Raw genomic sequence first — 17,500 nt, forward strand, 5'->3', positions numbered from 1 at the left:
TTGAAGCCCATGGTGATTGGGGGGTAGGTGTAAACAGGTGGCAGGTCTGTTGACAGAGGAGAGATAATTGGTTTAATATAAACATAATGTACACAATATATACAATTTATTCTAAAACATCCACAGAAAACAGAAGACTGTAGAGAAATGCTTTGTAAATTCATGGTCACTCTGTTCAGGCAGACAGGAAGCAAGCAATCACAGTTGGGATAATACTCTGACAGCTGGGTGCAGAAAACAGTGTGTGTGTGTAAAGTTGTAGTATATGTGTGTGTAGCAGCATGAGCGAGTGTATAGATCTATGTGGGATATTGATGACACCCTGCTGTTTTCCTGTGATTGCAGCTCTGGCCCTGTCACCCCTGCATTCTTATTATTGATGGTATCCCTCCGCCCCCTGACAGCGCAGCCAGATGAATGTGTATCCTTCCGCCTGTACTTTTCAAGGACCCCTGAAGGATAAGGAGGGTCTATCTCAAGATTTCATTGACCTTCTTACGAGGCGTGTGTGCGCGATCAGACACGCACACGTGCGCGTTGGCAGGCCACGCATACACACACACAGACTGCCCATATGCTTTCTGTGACCTTAATGCCTGACCTGTCCATCGTCCCTCTATAGCTTTAACAGAAAACACACAAAGGCTCAAGGACAGACTGAACAAGGGATCAGTGGCAAACAATTTCTGCAAAATCAATTTCTGTGATTTTTCAGAAACAATTTTCTGCAAAATTGCTTCAAACAGTGCACCTTCCATCTTCCTCCCTCTTTTTCCTGTCACACCATATCTCTCTATTTCTTTGTTTTTGTCTCTCATTAATGAGCCTCTTCACTTCTCCACATCACATTTACCTGGCTCTAGGGACTGTGGGTAGTCCTGAGGTGGCTGTCCCTCTCCTCTGTCGCTGCCCCTCTCCAGTCCTTTGGACAGGTGTGAGGGAGCGGGGCTGAGCGCCGGGGAACGGGGCGCCGCGGCGGCCGGGCTGGGCGCGGGGGTCAGGGGGTTTGGCGGGTGCGGGCGCCTGGACGGGGAGTGGTAGCACGGCGACTGACGGCTGGTGGGACACATCCCCGGAGACGGCGTGGGCGTCTTTGGCGGAGGAGGAGTGTGGGAGAAGGGTTTGGCTGCATGAGAAGAGGTGGTGGACGAAGAGGACGATGAGGAGGGTGGAGTTCTGGACGACGAAGATTCATGAGGAGAGTCTTCTATGGTGATGGCGTGCTCCTCGTGTTTCCTCTGTGAAGAAACAAAGGCAGGGTTAAGACTTCATCTTCCCTGACAAATTATATCTCAAACAAATGATACAGCAGGTTATTTAAAGCCAACAGGACGGGACAGACAGCACTTAACATGAGCGCCGCTGCTGGAGAGATAAAGAAACACCTTCTGACAGAAAAGCCACAAAAACTAGTGTTGGCCACACGGTTTGATTGCCAAATGATCTGGCAATGCACAAATGGGAAGGCGCCACACAAATGCCGCTTTATCAGTGAAATACCTTGCCAACAAAAAGAGGAAGTCATTGGCTTACATAAATATTGCTGACTATGATTTTGCATAATATGCTATTCTGCCAGTGTTGAGAAATCAGGATATCTGTGCTGAGAGATCTTCAAACAAATTAACAGCAGGACTCTGTCACAGTCTAACTACTCAAAGGAGGAAGACTTTTTCACAACCTCACTTCCTAATTTTCACTCACCCACAGTTTCACAATTATATGTCGACAGCGTTGCATAAGTTTGACCCCAAAATGTAATTTCTCCCCACATGTCTGGGTCATGTCAGTACCTGTCCTATGGAGTGGCGCTGCATGTGCTCAATGGCTCGCTGCTGCTGGTGCTGCTGGTGCTGCTGCTGCAGGGCGTACAGCTCCTGCTGCCGCAGGAAGGAGGAGCGGGAGTAGACGGGGTGGTGCTGCAGGTGAGGAGGGGGGCCCCGACCCCCGTACACAGGAGGCCAGAGACCGGACTGCTCCAGAACGTCTGGAGGAGGAAATGGTTGGACAGTGAAATGTGAGGCTTTTTTCCCCCCCGATTGGAAACTCATTTGAATAAATAAGCAGTAAAATAATCAGCAGAGAAATTATTTTCATGATTCCATCATAAAGAGAAACCGTCAATGAACTCTGAAAGTAGACATTTGAATATGTGGGTTTGGCACGAGAGCTCTGCTACCTTAGCTATCAATGTAACAACTGTGAGTGAGGGAATCTTTCTTTCACTCTTTCTATTTCTTATGGTGTTTTTCTGGGCAGGGAAACGCACATTTTCTTCCAAAGCCCCACCCCAGACACAAACAGTATGAATTCAGATGCACACACATGTACACACACACACACACACACACATCCCTCCTTGGATGCCTTGTCGCTGGGAACCTTTGTTCTGTGAGATTAGCCTGAGTGGGCTAATGTTTCCCAGGGGAAGGGTTCAGTGGATGCACTTCCCCTCTCTGCAGGAACTCCCACGAAGCGAGGCAAGGGAGGCGGGAGATAATTAAATTTCACAGCCTGTTTGCAAAGCAGCGTTGACACACACACACACACACACACACACTTACACACACACAAAGACACACATGCTCTTTTCTCTTTTTAGCGATGGCTGACATGTACAACACAACCCTTAACACCGAGCAATGTCTCATGGTGTTCCAGACATGAACACAACTAACTTCACATATTTACACACATACAGACACACACACACACACACACACAGGCGCACTCACACTTACACAAAGTCCAGTCCAAACACACCAGTGCGCCACCACAAGAGAGATGAATGCCAGTTAAAATGGTTTGCATAATGCCGGGCACATGCAGAGGGGGCAATGGAATAGCTGCTCCCATTAACAAAGCTATAAAACATGGCCCCACTGACAGAGGGACTTAGTTGAGCATTATATTATGATTAGTCAATGATACTAAAACTCTGGGAGAGAAATGGCAGCGGCTGTGATGGTACAAATGGGAAGAGGGGTGGGGGGTGGGGGGCAGTAAGTACGGGTAGACACAGCAGTGGGTATAAGCTCTGCTGGTCGGCTGTGTGTCTGTGTGTGTGTGTGTTGACGCCGAGCGTACCGAGATGATGATGAGGCCCGGGCTCCGTGGGGAGAACCACCAGTGGGGAGTTGGGGTCTTGGGTGAGCGACCCCAGGACGGGCTGCAGAGGGCCGGGCAGACCTGGCGGGAAGCCGGGGCTCATCCCCACGTGGCTCAGACCTGAAACGCAAAAGAGTCAAATGAGAGCATCATTTAAATACTGATTTAACTACTCCAGAAAGATAATGATGCACGGCTGCAGCGAGCGTGTGTGTGTGTGTGTGCGCTCTGTGTCTGTGTCTGTGTGTAAAACCAGGGATGCAATCAACAAACATGAGTAAAAATAACGCAGAGGTTGTTGTGGAGGCTTGAAAACAACCTGTTTCAACCTCTGCACGTCTTCATCAGGGGGTTCGACTCTACATTATTCCTGCTGCTCGACATGCGAACACCTCACGTTTCTTTGATTTGTCACCGTGCTGTCGCGCATGGGTGTAAAGGAACTGTTGTTCAGCGTACAGCTTCAGGTTTTTTTAGATTTACTGCTGTAAACACTTTCTCAAGAAAATGTCACTGAGAAATAAATAAAAGATTTTTGTATTCAGTATCATAACAATAGCACCGTGGTCGAACAAAAGAAACACAAAAACAGTAAAAAAAAAAAAAAAAAAAAAACACACTCAGGAAGCTCCAACACTGACTGACGTTATCACAACAAAACATTGATCTTGACTAAAACATGTGAAATGTGAGATGATTGAAGACACACACCACGCTGTGAAACATACACACACACACACACACACACCACGCTGTGAAACATACACACTGTGTCCTGACTCCACTCACTGTATGAATGTCCCATCCAGAGGGAGGGACTTCCTGTCCTCTGCATCCAGTGGTGGTGCGCCGGGTGAGCATGCGCGGCCGGGTCCGCCCCTAACTGGTTGGCTCCTCCGGGAACCAGGAGGTGAGAGGTCAGGTCGCCGTGGCAACTACTGGAAGGGTGGATCCTGGCGAACTCCACTCGGTCCTTGTTTTCCCTGTTGTTGTGGCGTTAGGCGGGGTGAACTTTGTCATTATCATGATTATCCCTCTTATTGTCATCATCATCATCATCATCATCATCGTCGCCATCACTATCATTATGATCATTATCTTCATCCTTGTCATCTTCATTACCACTGCTACCATTATAATCATGGAGAAAATGAAATGTGACAGCAACAGGAACAGCCATCATCTTGTGCCTGCTCTATGAGTTCTCATTATATGTTTTCTTCCCTTAATATGACTACATAATAAGAGCCTGATACTTCAGAGACATTCATATTAGTCCCCGTAACATTAATGCGCCACATCTCATCTCAGAGAAAGAGAGAGAGAGAGAGAGGGGAAGAGTGAGAGTAAAGGGGAACAGAAACACCACATCAAAGAGCGAGAAGAGTAAATGGAGTGAGGGGATGAAAGAAAAGAGAAGCAGAAGCCTCAGACCGGGAGAGAGAAGCTGAGAGAACGAAGAAACCGCAGAGAGCAAAGAAATAAAAAAATAAAATAAAATGAGTAGATGTCGCCGTGTGAGTGCGGTGCTGTTTGTGAACTTAAACGCACCTGATGATTAATTCTCTGTCTCTGTCCAGGTGATGGAGGCTGATCTGCTCCTCGCTCATCCTCTTCCTCTCCTCCGCCTCCCGGCCGAGAGGATACACGGGGCGCGAAACCCCTGAATCATGGTACAGCAGTGTTTACAGTTACTATCATGTACACCGAACCAAACTAACCAGTGGATGACAGTGTTTAAAAAACATCTTGCTTCTGTTTTTCTGTTCCTTTACAGCGAAGCTCTCCCCTCACATATGTATTGTGAATGTAATATCACACTGCGTTGCCAAAAATTGCACTGTTTCTGCAAACTGACTAACCCTAAATGTGTCTCATACATTTCTATGACCAAATGAGAAGTTGTTCTGCTCCTACAGCTGATGATGAATCAGCATCTCTGCCCCTGAACAATGAACTTCTCCCTGAACTTGCAGAATAGTGAGCGTGAACAGAAGCTGTCCACATAAATGTCAAAAGGGACCATGAGTTGTAAAGATACTGTACAGCACCAACAGCCGCTCTCAAGTGTTTAACTGTGAATTTTTCCCATAATGCACTCCAACAGAACAGAAATAGCATTAATTGACTTCCAGTGCGAGGAGGATAAATGAAGTCTGACCTTTCATGCTGGGCAGCACCCTGCCCTGTCTGCTGTGTCCGGGGGTGTTGTCTGGGGAACGGTGCGGCGGTCGGGCCACCGCCACGGCGATACCCACCGGAGGCTGCCGCACCTCCCCCTCTCCTGAGTCTCCCGCCTCCTTCCCGCCTCTGTCGCCCCTCTCTCCCTCGTTAGTGGAGCCCCGGCGAGGAGGGAGCGCCTGTTTGGGAGGGTCCTGGGAGGGGGCGCTGCTCTTAGCCCCTCCTCTGTCCCCCTTCTCCGATCTCTCGCCGCCCTGCTTGAGGCAGCCCAGACCCCCGAAGGGGCTCCGCTGTGGCAGCAGCAAGGGCTGCTGGGAGCTGTAGTTCATTAGGTTCTTCATGGCGCTGCCCTCGCCCTCGGTGCTGTGTGATGATGAGGAGCGGGACAGAGGCGGAGGTGCTTGAGAATGAGACTGGTTGTGGTCGCCGTTCGGAGCTCTGTTGCCGAGCCCTCTTGCTTCATCGTTACCACCCGGTGCATGATGGGAGCCTTTTCGCTGCTCCTCTAGGTGACCCCCTCGGACCCCCCAGGAAGGAGCCGTCTGAGCTCCGTCTCGGCCCCTCTCCTCCGCGCCCGCTCCGTGGCTGCTGTGCTGCTGGTGTCTTATCCTCGCGACCTTCTGCCCCTCCCTCTGAGCCCCGGACCCCACCCTCCCGTCAGGGTGAGAACAGTCCCTGAAGGGAAGAGGGCTGGTGTCGGCGCCGTTCTTGGATGCGCCCTGCTGTCCGGCGGTGGGATGCGTCCCCTGGGCGTCGGGCGGGAGCGAGGGCCGGTAAACGTCGTCCAAAACCTCGACGTCTCTGAAGGATGAAGACAACTCCAGGCTGCAGGAGCGCAGCTCGGGCTGGGAGCCGGCGGTGGAGCCGGGTTTGTGGAAGTTCTGCGTCTGGTGGCTCCAGTCGGGGGGTTTGTCGGCTTTGCCGTATCCCAGCTGCTGCTGATGAGGCTGCGATTTGTCCTTCTTCTGACAACTGCTCATCCGGCCGAGGTGATGAGAGGAACTTTCATACGACCCCTCTCCGCTCTTGTCGTCTCCCTTCCTCCCGCCTCCCCCTGCTCCTCGACAGTCGGGGGCCGCCAGGTCTCCCAGCGGCCCCACCGAGGGCACGTACGTCGGGCCGATGACTTTTGCCTCCCTGCCCGACCCTCCGGGGGCGGATGCGGGATCTTTGGAAGGCGTGAGCGTGAGCGGGGCCGGGGAACAGTAGAACTCAGGATGAGGGTGGTGATGTGCGTGATGGATCCACCCTCCCGTGACTGTGGAGCCCATGTGCAGGGCGTGAGGCGGAGGCGGCGGAGGGGGAGGAGGAGGCATCGAGTAGGAGGCCACGGAGTGGGGGGTCGGAGGCGCCAACATGGCTGTCGCCGCGGCCGTCCCTCGTCTCATACATTCAGAGGAGGAAGATGAGGATTCGCTGATCCTCATCTCCCCGTTTATGGGTCCATCCTTGGAGCACCGTCTGCCACCTCCAGATGGAGGTCTGGCCACCCCACCACCACTGCAGCTGCTCAGCGGCCCCCCCTTCCCCCCAGAGCCGCTCTCCGTCCCCAAACTACTGGACATTTTACAGGCGGTCATATGTTTGGCCCCCTGGCCGCCCGACTCGCCGTCTCTGTACTCCTTGTGTCGCTCCAGAGAGTGTCTGTGCTCCTCCTCCCGGCTCTGTGGCGGGAGGTGAGGGAGGAGGGCGTGGTGGGGGTGGGGGTAGGCCTGGTGGTGGTAACTGGATGGAGTGGTGGCGGGGTTCATCTGATGAGGATGGTGATGGTGGAGCTGATGCTGTTTGTCTTTGCTCTCCTGGTGCCGCTCCTTGCTGCTCGATCGCTCCTTGTCCTTTGTGGACGACGAAACCCCTTTCTCACCCACGTCCTTGCCGCTCTTCCCGCCTCCTCCTCCTCCCCCTCCCCCGTTGTCCGTCTCCCGGCTGCAAGAGCCGAGCGGGTGGCCCGGGGCCGTCCTGGACAACGGCGGAAGGCTGTGATTGGTGGAGAGCAGAGGGGGCTGCGGAGGAAGGCCTCTCAGGTAGAAGTGATCTGGGAGGAGAAGAAGAGACGACGTCAAATAAATAAATCACTGAAGTTCAAGGTTTGCGGAGATCTAGAGAAATTTGAATATTAACTCCAAAGTGATAAAAACACGACTCTTCATAAAGTTTTATTAAAATATGTCCCTGCATAAATATCTGGAGAAAAAGGAAAGAAAACTGCGGTTTGAAAAACTCCAAGACACCAGCTCTTCCTCCTGCGGTGACTGCTGATAAAGCATTTTAAAGGAGCATATATAAAGCTATTTTTGCACTCTTACATGCACATGCACACGCACACACTCACGCCTACCTTTTTGAGTGTCATAGAAGCGGTGCTGTCCGTAGAGACCGTTGCCATGGTGATCCAGGGGACTCATGGGGAGAAAAGGAGAGGCAAGACTTCCTGAATAGCTGGGGTACCCTGTCAGAGGGAGGGAGAGCGAAAAAGAATTGATGTTTCTCCGCAACGCTGACATTCAGCAGCCCTCTAAACAAACAGTTTATCTCTACAATCTATCATGAGATGGGGCCATTTTGGAAAACACTGGGAAAAAAAAAAAAAATATGGCCGGTTAGTGCTACTTTCACCATAAATGCACTTTTGCACAAACATGCCACAGGAGTTGACATTATTTACAGTGGACAAAGTGGTGACAAAAACCACAGCCGACAGCTACTGCCAAGTGTTTGCAGCATTTAACTGGATGGAATTTGCTCTTCGACAAAACACATTTTTCCCAAACCCAAGACAAATAGTATGCAGGATCACACACACGCACACACGCACACACACACACACAGACTTAAAACACACAGTCCTCCCCGGAGGTCACTGGGAGGTAAACGGTCGTTCCACTCTGTTCCTCGTCTTCAAGGACGTTGAACTGCATCGTGGGATAGCGGAGGTCTTGGTGGTTATGCTGATGGGGGGGCGGGCGGGGGGATGGGTGAGGGGCAGTATATGGGTGTGTATGTGCGCTGGGATGTCATGGTGGTTGAGAGTGGGTAGTATTAGGGTTAAAGAAAAAAAAATCACCACAGGCCCATCATGCACATACACACGAGCTCAGTACACAAACACACATCATGGGGCCAAAAGGCTCAGATTGTGTGTATGTGTGTGTGTGTGTGTGTGTGTGTTTGTGTTTGTGTGTGTGTGTGTGTGTGTGTGTGTGTGTGTGTGTGTGTGTGTGTGTGTTCTCCAGCAGCTGGTTTCATGCCCCACAGAGTGTCCTTGCCGGCCCGTTAATTGGCAGCCGTTAAAAGTTTAACGGTGGTGGCCAAAGTAAACAGCACTCCATAAAAACTCATCCTACGCATTCCACAGTCGCACTGCAAAACCACCAACACCCCCTCACTGCTCCCAGTGTGTGTGTGTGGGGAGGGGGGGTCGGTGTGTCTGCGTCTTCATGCTGCAGTGTCGACGCATAAATGTGTGTGTGTCTGTGTATGAGTGTGTGTGATTACTCTGACTGGTTAACAACCAGTGAATCTAAATGGCGACAATTAGCCAAAAGGCTCTATCAGCCATCTAAAGCCAATCCCCTGGGTAATGATGAGTGATAAAACTCAGGAGGGAGGGAGGGAGGGAGAGAGCGAGTGGGGGGGAGATCAGACAGGGGAGACGGGAACAAAGACAGCAGAGAGGGACACGGTGACAAAAAGGGAGGGAAGGAGGAAAGGGAAGAAGGGATAGAGGAGGTTAGTGATTGAATGTAGAACGGAGAGAGAGAGAGGAAAAGTAAAAGGAGGCACCAGAAGAACAGGGCTGTCAATATGAAAAGCCCCTAATCTGGTGCGGCTCGGAGGCATATGAAGAGGGGAGAGTGTGTGTGTGTGCGTGTGTGTGTGTGAAAGAGAGGATGGAAGATGAAGGAGGAAGTGAAAGGGAAGTGGAGAGCTTTGAGATGGCGGAGATGAGAGGACAGAGGAAGGGGAGGTAAGGAGAGGAGCGAGAGCACATGAGAGGAGACAAAAAACAAGGACAGGTGTGGAAGAGAGCGAGCGAGCGAGCGGGTAGAGAAGTGTGTGTGTGTGTGTGAGAGAGAGAGAGAGATTTTTTTGTGCATGAAAAAGAATATGTGCTGTTTTTCAAACAACTGTGCATTTCTTCGTGAATATGTCTCATCTGTGACTATGTGTATGTCTGCAGTGTGTGTGTGTGTGTGTGTTCTTGTACTTACTACGTTGTGAGGACTGAGTTTTTAACCAACAGAGTGAGGACATTTTTGGGAAGTGAGGACGTTTTGGCCGGTCCTCACTTTTTCCAAGGGTTAAGACTTTAGGTTATAGTTAGGTTTATATTAGGTTTAGAGTAATGGTTAAGGTTAGGCATTTGTTTTGGATGGTTAAGGTTAGGGTAAGGGGCTATAGGGAATACATTATGTCAATGAGTGTCCTCACAAAGATAGCATTACAAGGGTGTGTGTGTGTGTGTGTGTGTGTGTGTGTGTGTGTGTGTGTGTATTAGCCAGGTTTCTTCTTCTCTCTGTGCTGGCTACGCTCCACTCTCTGGACCGAGGCCAGCTGGCAGACCGCCTACTGGAGCTCCCTGGCTTTAATTCTTAAAAACAATCATTTGTAGTGTGTGTGTGTGTGTGTGTGTGGGTGCGCGATCGTGCTTGCGGATGTGTGTGTTCAGACATCAAAGCTGAGCCACACAGACACAAAATCTGTCTGATAGGCACACACACTCTCTCTCTCTCCTGCTCTCTTCTCACCACAGCTGCTCTCTCTTGTGTTCACGTTGAAGTCCTGCCTCTGACTCTTTCTATGAATCTGATTTAAGAGAGTCACCCCAGGCGACATTAGTGCTCATTTTCGGGGCTTAACTGTAGCTATTTATTGCTCGATGAGCTGCAAATGGGCAGTTGTACAAACAAAACTCTTGTCTCCTTTCAGGCTTCTAAGCTGACGTCGGGAGAGGTTTCGGTGCAGCAGCAGCAGCAGCAGCAGCAGCGCGGCGTCTTGTGAGTTCGTCTCGGCCGAGAAGTGTCCTGTCGCCATGAGTGAGAGGCAGTGTGCTCCCGCTTGTTTGCCCAAATTAAACTCCGGTGTGTACACTTCCTCGCCAGCAGGATGTGACAAATTAAAACTTATAGGATGGAAATGCAAACAGCAGTTTATACAAAAAGAAGTTGCCTCTTTAAAAATCAGAGGAGTTTTCTTGATTGCACCTAAAAAACTTTGCATCAAATGTTTCATTCATTAAGTCAGAAGAGGATCTTTCTTTGCAGCAGCAGCAGCAGCAGCAGGTATTTTTGACATGTCATAGCAGGAAAAGCATAAATGACGTCTCAGTATAAGTGTCCCTGTAAGTCATGGCTGTGAGTCAGCATGCACAGCACCTCAAAGGAATGCAGCCGTTATTATTCTTATTGATTAATCCTGTGCTTTTCCTGACGTGACATGTCAAAATGCAGCAGAAAGAGGATTATTACGGAGCTATTTGTATTAATTATGCACTGAGATTTCATTTTGATTCCTCAAAAACAACGATTAGGGACGTGAAATACTTTTTTTTCTGAGCCGTTTTTGTTGAATCGCGAAGAAAACATTCGGGAAAAGCTTGGTGAAATGTGAAGTTCTGACCGTTTTCAGTTAGTTGAGAAATACACCCTGTGGCGGAAGCTGTCTGTCTGTTGAAGAGGTTATCTCTCTAGACCCATCTCACTGTCAAAAGAGAAATCCTCTTACACACACACACACACACACACACGCGCGCATGCAAACACAGACAGAAACGCATGCACAAGCATACCTGAAAGACACAGATAACTAAGTGGAGCTCCAGCTCTTTGACCACAAACGGTTAACAGTCGAAAGAGGACATGATGCTGTGTGGATGCGCATATTTTTTGCGAGAGTGTGTGTGTGTGTGTGTGTGTGTGTGTGTGTGTGTGTGTGTGTGTGTGTGTGTGTGTGTGTGTCTGATCAGGAAGGGGGCCGTTGGAGGTCGGTTGGCCCAGAAGGGGCCCTGAGGGTGGGGCCTGCGGTCAGAGTGGGAGGGGACTGTGAAGCAGGAGGGGGGATGCTGGAAATGGGGGGGGTGAATTGTCGGTGTGTGTGAAGGGAGGCACTCGTGAAACTCAAAACTCACCCCTAAAAAAAAATAGAGTGGCGGGGGGGGGGGGGGGGTTAAGATGAGTGAGTGAGTATGGATGTCACAATTACTTGTTTTCACAATTAATCGTGGTATTAAAAGCCACAATTAATTGATCGTAAAGATTCCTAAATACCGTTACTTTCCCAAAAAGATGATCTTGGAACGTTATCGGCAGATATGCACAACAATAAAGGTAAATGCACAGATACTGGCCCATTTAACTAACGTAACATTGAATTGGTAGGAATTTAAATGTTAGCATGTCATTTTCAATAAAAAAAAAAGAAAAAACGATTGAAATAAACGTTAACATTTGGTATAGATACAATTTATGACCTTTATGAATATTTCAAACATTTCCCCTAGGGATTAATAATTGGTCCTATATTACAGTAATAGATACTTAGATCTTAGATAGATATAGATTGACTATATTTGATTTTACACATTCTTAGTGTTGTGAAATTAATTAATGCATAATAATCGTGATAATCGTAGTACCGTGATTATTTCTCTGACAATAATCGCACCAAGAAAATGTATAATGATGACATCCCTGTGAGTGAGTGAAGGGAGGGAGGGCTGGAAAAGGCAGGAGCCCTGGAGTGTATTGTCGAAGTAGAGCCAATTGTGACGTTATTTTTAAACTGCGTCGAGGCAGCGAGTGTGTTTGTTTGTGTGTCTGAGTGTTTGTTTGTGTGTTTATGGGTCGGGGCAAGAGGAAGAGGAAGGTTTTTTTGGTCTTGCACCAGTTTTAAGAGCGTCATGGTGCTTGAGCTCACAGCCACAAACACAAAGCCACATGCTTACTGACATACACAGCCACCAGAAGATCCTTGTGTGTGTGTGTATGTGTGTGTGTGTGTGTGTGTGTGTGTGTGTTTCTATAAGTAGCATCATCTGAGGCGTCATTGCAGCGTGTGTTTGGCCTCAGCTCAGTGTTGGTTAAACCACTTAATGGCTCCATCTTGATCTAATCCCAAACCAAGACCCTGGATTAACCAGAGACCCAAGCACTCTGGGCTGCCTGCTCCGTCTTTGTGTGTGTGTATATGTGTGCGTGTGTGTGTGTGTGTGTGTCTTACCTTCATGTGAATGGGGGAACCAGATAGGTGAGGCGCTCGAATGGGGTCCAGCCCTATAGGAGGGGGAGGAGGGGGAGGCAGCAGGTCCAGAGGGGTGAGGAGGGTGGGAGGGCGGAGACCCCAGGCTGCTGGCCAGGAAGGAGCCCATGAAGGAAGCACCTGTGTGACATGAGAGAGAGGGGGGGGGGGGGGGGGGGGTACAGGTTAGGAAGCTGAGTCAATTCAGTGGGGTGAGTCTAACGAATGAGCAACACTACAGAATAAGAAGAAGAGGAAAGGAGAAGCACCAAAATATGGCTGCTAAACTGAGAAAAAAAAGCAGATGTTCACCCCCCAGTTGAAAAGTAGATGTGTAAATGACAAGTCCTCCCTTCTGCACCTCAGTCCTTCACACTTCATCTCCAACGCTCCATTCACACATTTTGCTTTTTAAGTCCTTCAGCGATTTCCATTGTGCCCAGATGTTGGAATCACTTGTTGCTCGCCATCATGTCGCAATGAAGCAAACATGGCGGTCCGACACGCTAAACTTCATCTCTAATGTGTGAAACATGCGCCTCAACATTACAACAAGTGTCAAAATACTGTTTTAATGTCACCTAAATATAACATTCTCAGAGCCCAGCAGGAGTTCGAGGCTTTTTTTTCTGTTAGTCTGTAAAAAAAAAAAAAAAAAAAAAAAGCGACACAGCAGATCTGGTAGGTATTAATACTACTGAGTGGTGCTGTGAAAAATGAAATTTCCTGACCTGCCCTAGAGAAATTAATCCCTCCAAGCTACATTCACTCTGCAGCTGGAAGTGTCCCAATTCTGATCTTTTTTTTTCTCCTCGCATGTGACATACATATCCGATTTTTAGGGTCCGGGCAGCGCAGCTGACAGGACACTATTGTATTCCTAGGAATTCTTCTTCTTCTTCTTCTTTCTTTCTTTCTTCTTCCAAGGAAGTCATACTTCCCATGGGCGAAAACTCACCAAACTTTGCACAAAGGTTCAGTCCCATGCCAGATTCACTCAACTCCAAGGACATGTGCCCCCCCCTCCTAGGGGGGGCACAATAAGCGTTTAAATTTAAAAACTTTAAAAATTCCTACCAAACCAACGGTAGATGCTACAGTGTTGAAACTTCACCACAATGTAGCCTCAATACTGCTGAAACTTTTGTCCACTTAAACTTATTACAAATTATGAAGTCCATCACTCTGTTTTTTTCAATAACTGTAAAACTTTTAAAATGTATCTCCTCCCACAATTTTTGCTCAATTGACACCAAACTTGCTACAGAGCATCTCCAGACCGTCCTCCACAAAACTTGTTTCTCGGATTTTTGATTAAGCAAAAATTGAGCCTACAGTGCATGAAAACGTTTGACTGCAAACAGTACTGTAAACATATACCATCAAATTCTTGATAAATACATTTTCAATCTTCCTGAAAAAAAATGACAATATTCTGGAGTCATGGTTGATGAAGTTTGGCAAATATCAGAATTTTAACTCAAAAACTGAATTTTTGAGAACATTTTGAATTCTGCTCTCATGGGAACAACTGCAGTCAATGTGAGAGTGGAATTTATAAACATCAGATTTTCTCTTATGAAGCAAAACACTTATCATTAAAAACAAATCACCAACATTTCCATGCTGTCAAGATGCAATTTATGTATTATCAGATTTTTGTTTAGATGACTGAATTATTGACATTTTGACCATTTCATCACAACAGCTGCCCGGGCACTGGCTCACCTGAGTGGATAAATGAAGCTACACAGCAGGTGTCACTACCAGCCAATTAGCTCAGTGGGTTAGGAGCTGGTTCTTGGTGTCAGAGATTGTGAGTTCGAGACCCAGCAAGGATGATGATGATGATGATGACGGATCAAAATGTCACATGTCCTTAAGCTGTTTTGCTGTCTAAATGCAATTTATGTATTAACAGATTTTTGTTTAGATAATAGAATTTCTGACTTTCTGAAATCTGCCTTGACAACAGCTGCCTGGGCACTGACTCCCTGAGTGGATAAATGAAGCTACACAGCAGGTCTCACTACCAGCCAATTAGCTCAGCGAGTTAGGAGCTGGTTCTTGGTGTCAGAGGTTGTGAGTTCGAGACCCAGCAAGGGTGATGGTGATGATGACAGATCAAAATGTCAGTTGACCTCAATATGAAACACAAGACAATTGTCCTAATGGTGGCATCACAGCAAGCCTCTAAATTAAAAAACAACAACAAATAGCTTGGACTGGTCCATGCGCGAAGGCTCCTAACATCTTAGACTCATAGTAGATGTTTGACAAATATCATTATTTTACCTCAAAAACAGATTTTTCTTTTTACTGTGGTTTCAAATCTGCCTACACGACAGTGAATGGCTTAGTCAATTTGTGAAGCCACTATTGAACTGACACTTGTCAATTAGCTCAGTGTGATAGACAACGGTCTTTGGTTCCCGAGGTTGTGGGTTCAATCCTCAACTGATGCAAATTGAACATTATAAGGTCAACTGTCTTGTCTTCCTATTCTCCTGTTTGTTGCTCAGAATTGCCTAAATTTGCCCAAAAGTAGCCCGGACCCGACCCATTGCTGCGCAGCAGCTATAATTTCTTCTTAAACTTTTGATCCAGAAAAAGCTTCAAGGAGCTCGTTTTTTTACTCTTTTCTCAGTTCTGATCTGAATAGCTATATAGAAACCGAGGCCCGAGGCGGCTGCTGGTTGAACGCTCCAGTAACAGTTCATCCCTGTTGATATTTTGATTCTTTAAGCGTTGCATGCTAAGTTTAAGCTGTGATTCTTAAAGAGGAAACGCAAACAAAAGCAGGTTACACAACTGGCTAATTTCAGTTTTACCGCGGGACTGATTTGGACTCGTGTGCTTCACTCATTCCCGGCTCATCCTCTCGCAGCCAGGTCACGTGGTTCAAAATCTGATTTCCTGGTTCTACCTTTCCTGACGGAGATGCCTGCGAGCTGTGATCCAGACAGTTAAGCTTCCAGCATCCAGGCTCTCTAACAGCTCAGGAGTGTAACAGCAGCCTCAACTGTTGTTATTACGTCCTGTTTCAGATCTGATCAGTCATATTTACATCTTAACAGTCCAGTTTGGACTAAAAAAATCCCCCTTTCACCTCTTAGCCACGACTGGGAGGAAGCTTTAAATGCTCAATTTCATTTGGTGACAGTTTTCAGCGACGTGAGCGAAGAGGCTCAGTTCAGTTTGGCTCAGTCTGAATGTATCTCCACTTATCAGCATGCTCCCATTTAGTGCAACAACCCGAACAGTTGTAGGGGAAGGAGGAAACATATCCACAGGGAATCAGGTAATTAGTCACTGGATGGAGAGAGAGAAAGAGAGAGAAAGAGAGAAAGAGAGAGAGGTGGTGGGTTGGGTCGTTACCCATAAACGCTGCCTCGCATCAGAGACAATTACCACAACCACAACAGTCTGCATCTGACTCACACACACACACACACATACACACACAAACAGACACACACAGAGTACCCTCACCTCAACCACGACCTGACGCCCTAACAACCACAACCACAAGTCTCTCTCTCTCTCTCACACACACACACACACTAGAAAGACGGGCTAGACCAACAGAGAGATGGAGCAGCGATGTGTATTAAAAGTGTGTGTGTGTGTGTGCGTGCACACGTCTATTTATACAACTGGATCGGAAGCACTTCCACACACACATACACACCGATAAGGACAAACACACACACATACACACTGTACCGAGACAATTCAACGCAGAAATCCCCTCCATCTCTTAGCGCTTGATATTTTCACTTTCAAAAGACTCGTCCAAAACCTTCCCTTCCAGACATTTATTCTCTCTCTCTCTCTCTTTCCCTCTTTCTCTCTCTCTCTCTCTCTCTCTCTCTCTCAGACAGGATATTTTCACTCTGTTTTTTTTAACGTTTTCTTTTTTTTCCTTCTTTTTCTCCAAATCCCCTCTTGTACAACTGTAGATCAGTGGCCTTTCAGCCAGTCATAATAAAACACAGCTTGTATAAGACTCAGGCTGGTTTCATGAGGCCCCCTGGCAGTGCAGACTCACGCACGCGCACACACACACACACACACATACACACACACTGTACCTCATCTACTGAAACAGACAATAGAAAAGAAAGTGGAGTTCTCAGCTGAGCAGTCATGCATTTTTCATATTACAAGCAGCATCACAGACGTCGCCGTGGCTCATCATAGTTCATTTGAATCAAAGGAGACATTTACACTGATTTGGTAAAGTCGTGATATTGATCGGTAAGTTTTGTGGCGTAAATGGCCTGCCCTCCTTTTATCTCTCATCCTCTCAGATCCCCACCCATCCCCCATTTTTCCCATATTTTTCCATTTACTCATCTCTTTCCTTTTCTCCTCTTCTTTTTCCCCCCAATTCCCTCCTTCCTGTCACCTCCCTCCGCCCCTCTGTCTGTTTTCTGTTGGCGAGTTGAGGAGAAAATCATATTTGCCCGCTCCCTCTGGCCTGCTGATATGGAAAATCATCTCGGAGGCCAGCCACTAACGTAAACCTTATTTCTGTCCCTGTTTTTTTTTTTCTCTCTCTCTCTCTCTCTCTCTCTTTCTTTCTTTCCTCCTCCCCTTTTCTTCTCTTCCTGCCCTCTGCTTCCACCTTTGTTTTATCCTGATCTGCACATTCCCTGCACATCTGTCACCGCTGCATCCTCCCGTAGAGTTTCCCGTACAGAGCAGCAGAGACACCGAGCTCGTCAAATTAGCCACAACCGATGAGGAATATCAGACAAAGGAGTGAGCGAGACAAAACAAGAGGCTCAGTGAACGTTACACAAACTCTACGCCTCCGCGGATCTGATTGATCAACCACAGATATTTATCTGCATCAAAAAAGAATCAGACTCTGACCAAAGTCACATCATCCTTACATCCGGCACATTACTACATCTGCATATGTTATTTACTATAAATACAAGCTGCTGACTGAGAAAACAGCTCCATT

General features: G+C 47.8%; 1 protein-coding gene across 1 annotated transcript in view; it reads right to left on the reverse strand.

The window, feature by feature from the left end:
* bahcc1b (BAH domain and coiled-coil containing 1b) overlaps nt 1–17,500 on the reverse strand; it is a 60,445-nt gene that overhangs the window by 22,831 nt on the left and 20,114 nt on the right. Inside the window, exons 3-11 of the mRNA XM_083994732.1 lie at nt 12,508–12,666; nt 7,628–7,738; nt 5,270–7,324; nt 4,660–4,771; nt 3,898–4,091; nt 3,088–3,228; nt 1,794–1,987; nt 854–1,238; nt 1–46 (exon numbers count right to left, since the gene is read on the reverse strand). The exon at nt 1–46 is cut by the window's left edge and continues 887 nt beyond it. Coding sequence (XP_083850858.1) covers nt 1–46; nt 854–1,238; nt 1,794–1,987; nt 3,088–3,228; nt 3,898–4,091; nt 4,660–4,771; nt 5,270–7,324; nt 7,628–7,738; nt 12,508–12,666 — 3,397 coding nt within the window. The remainder of the gene's footprint in view (nt 47–853; nt 1,239–1,793; nt 1,988–3,087; nt 3,229–3,897; nt 4,092–4,659; nt 4,772–5,269; nt 7,325–7,627; nt 7,739–12,507; nt 12,667–17,500) is intronic.

Source organism: Trachurus trachurus (genome assembly GCF_905171665.1).
Source record: "Trachurus trachurus genome assembly, chromosome: 19".
NCBI lineage: Eukaryota > Metazoa > Chordata > Actinopteri > Carangiformes > Carangidae > Trachurus > Trachurus trachurus.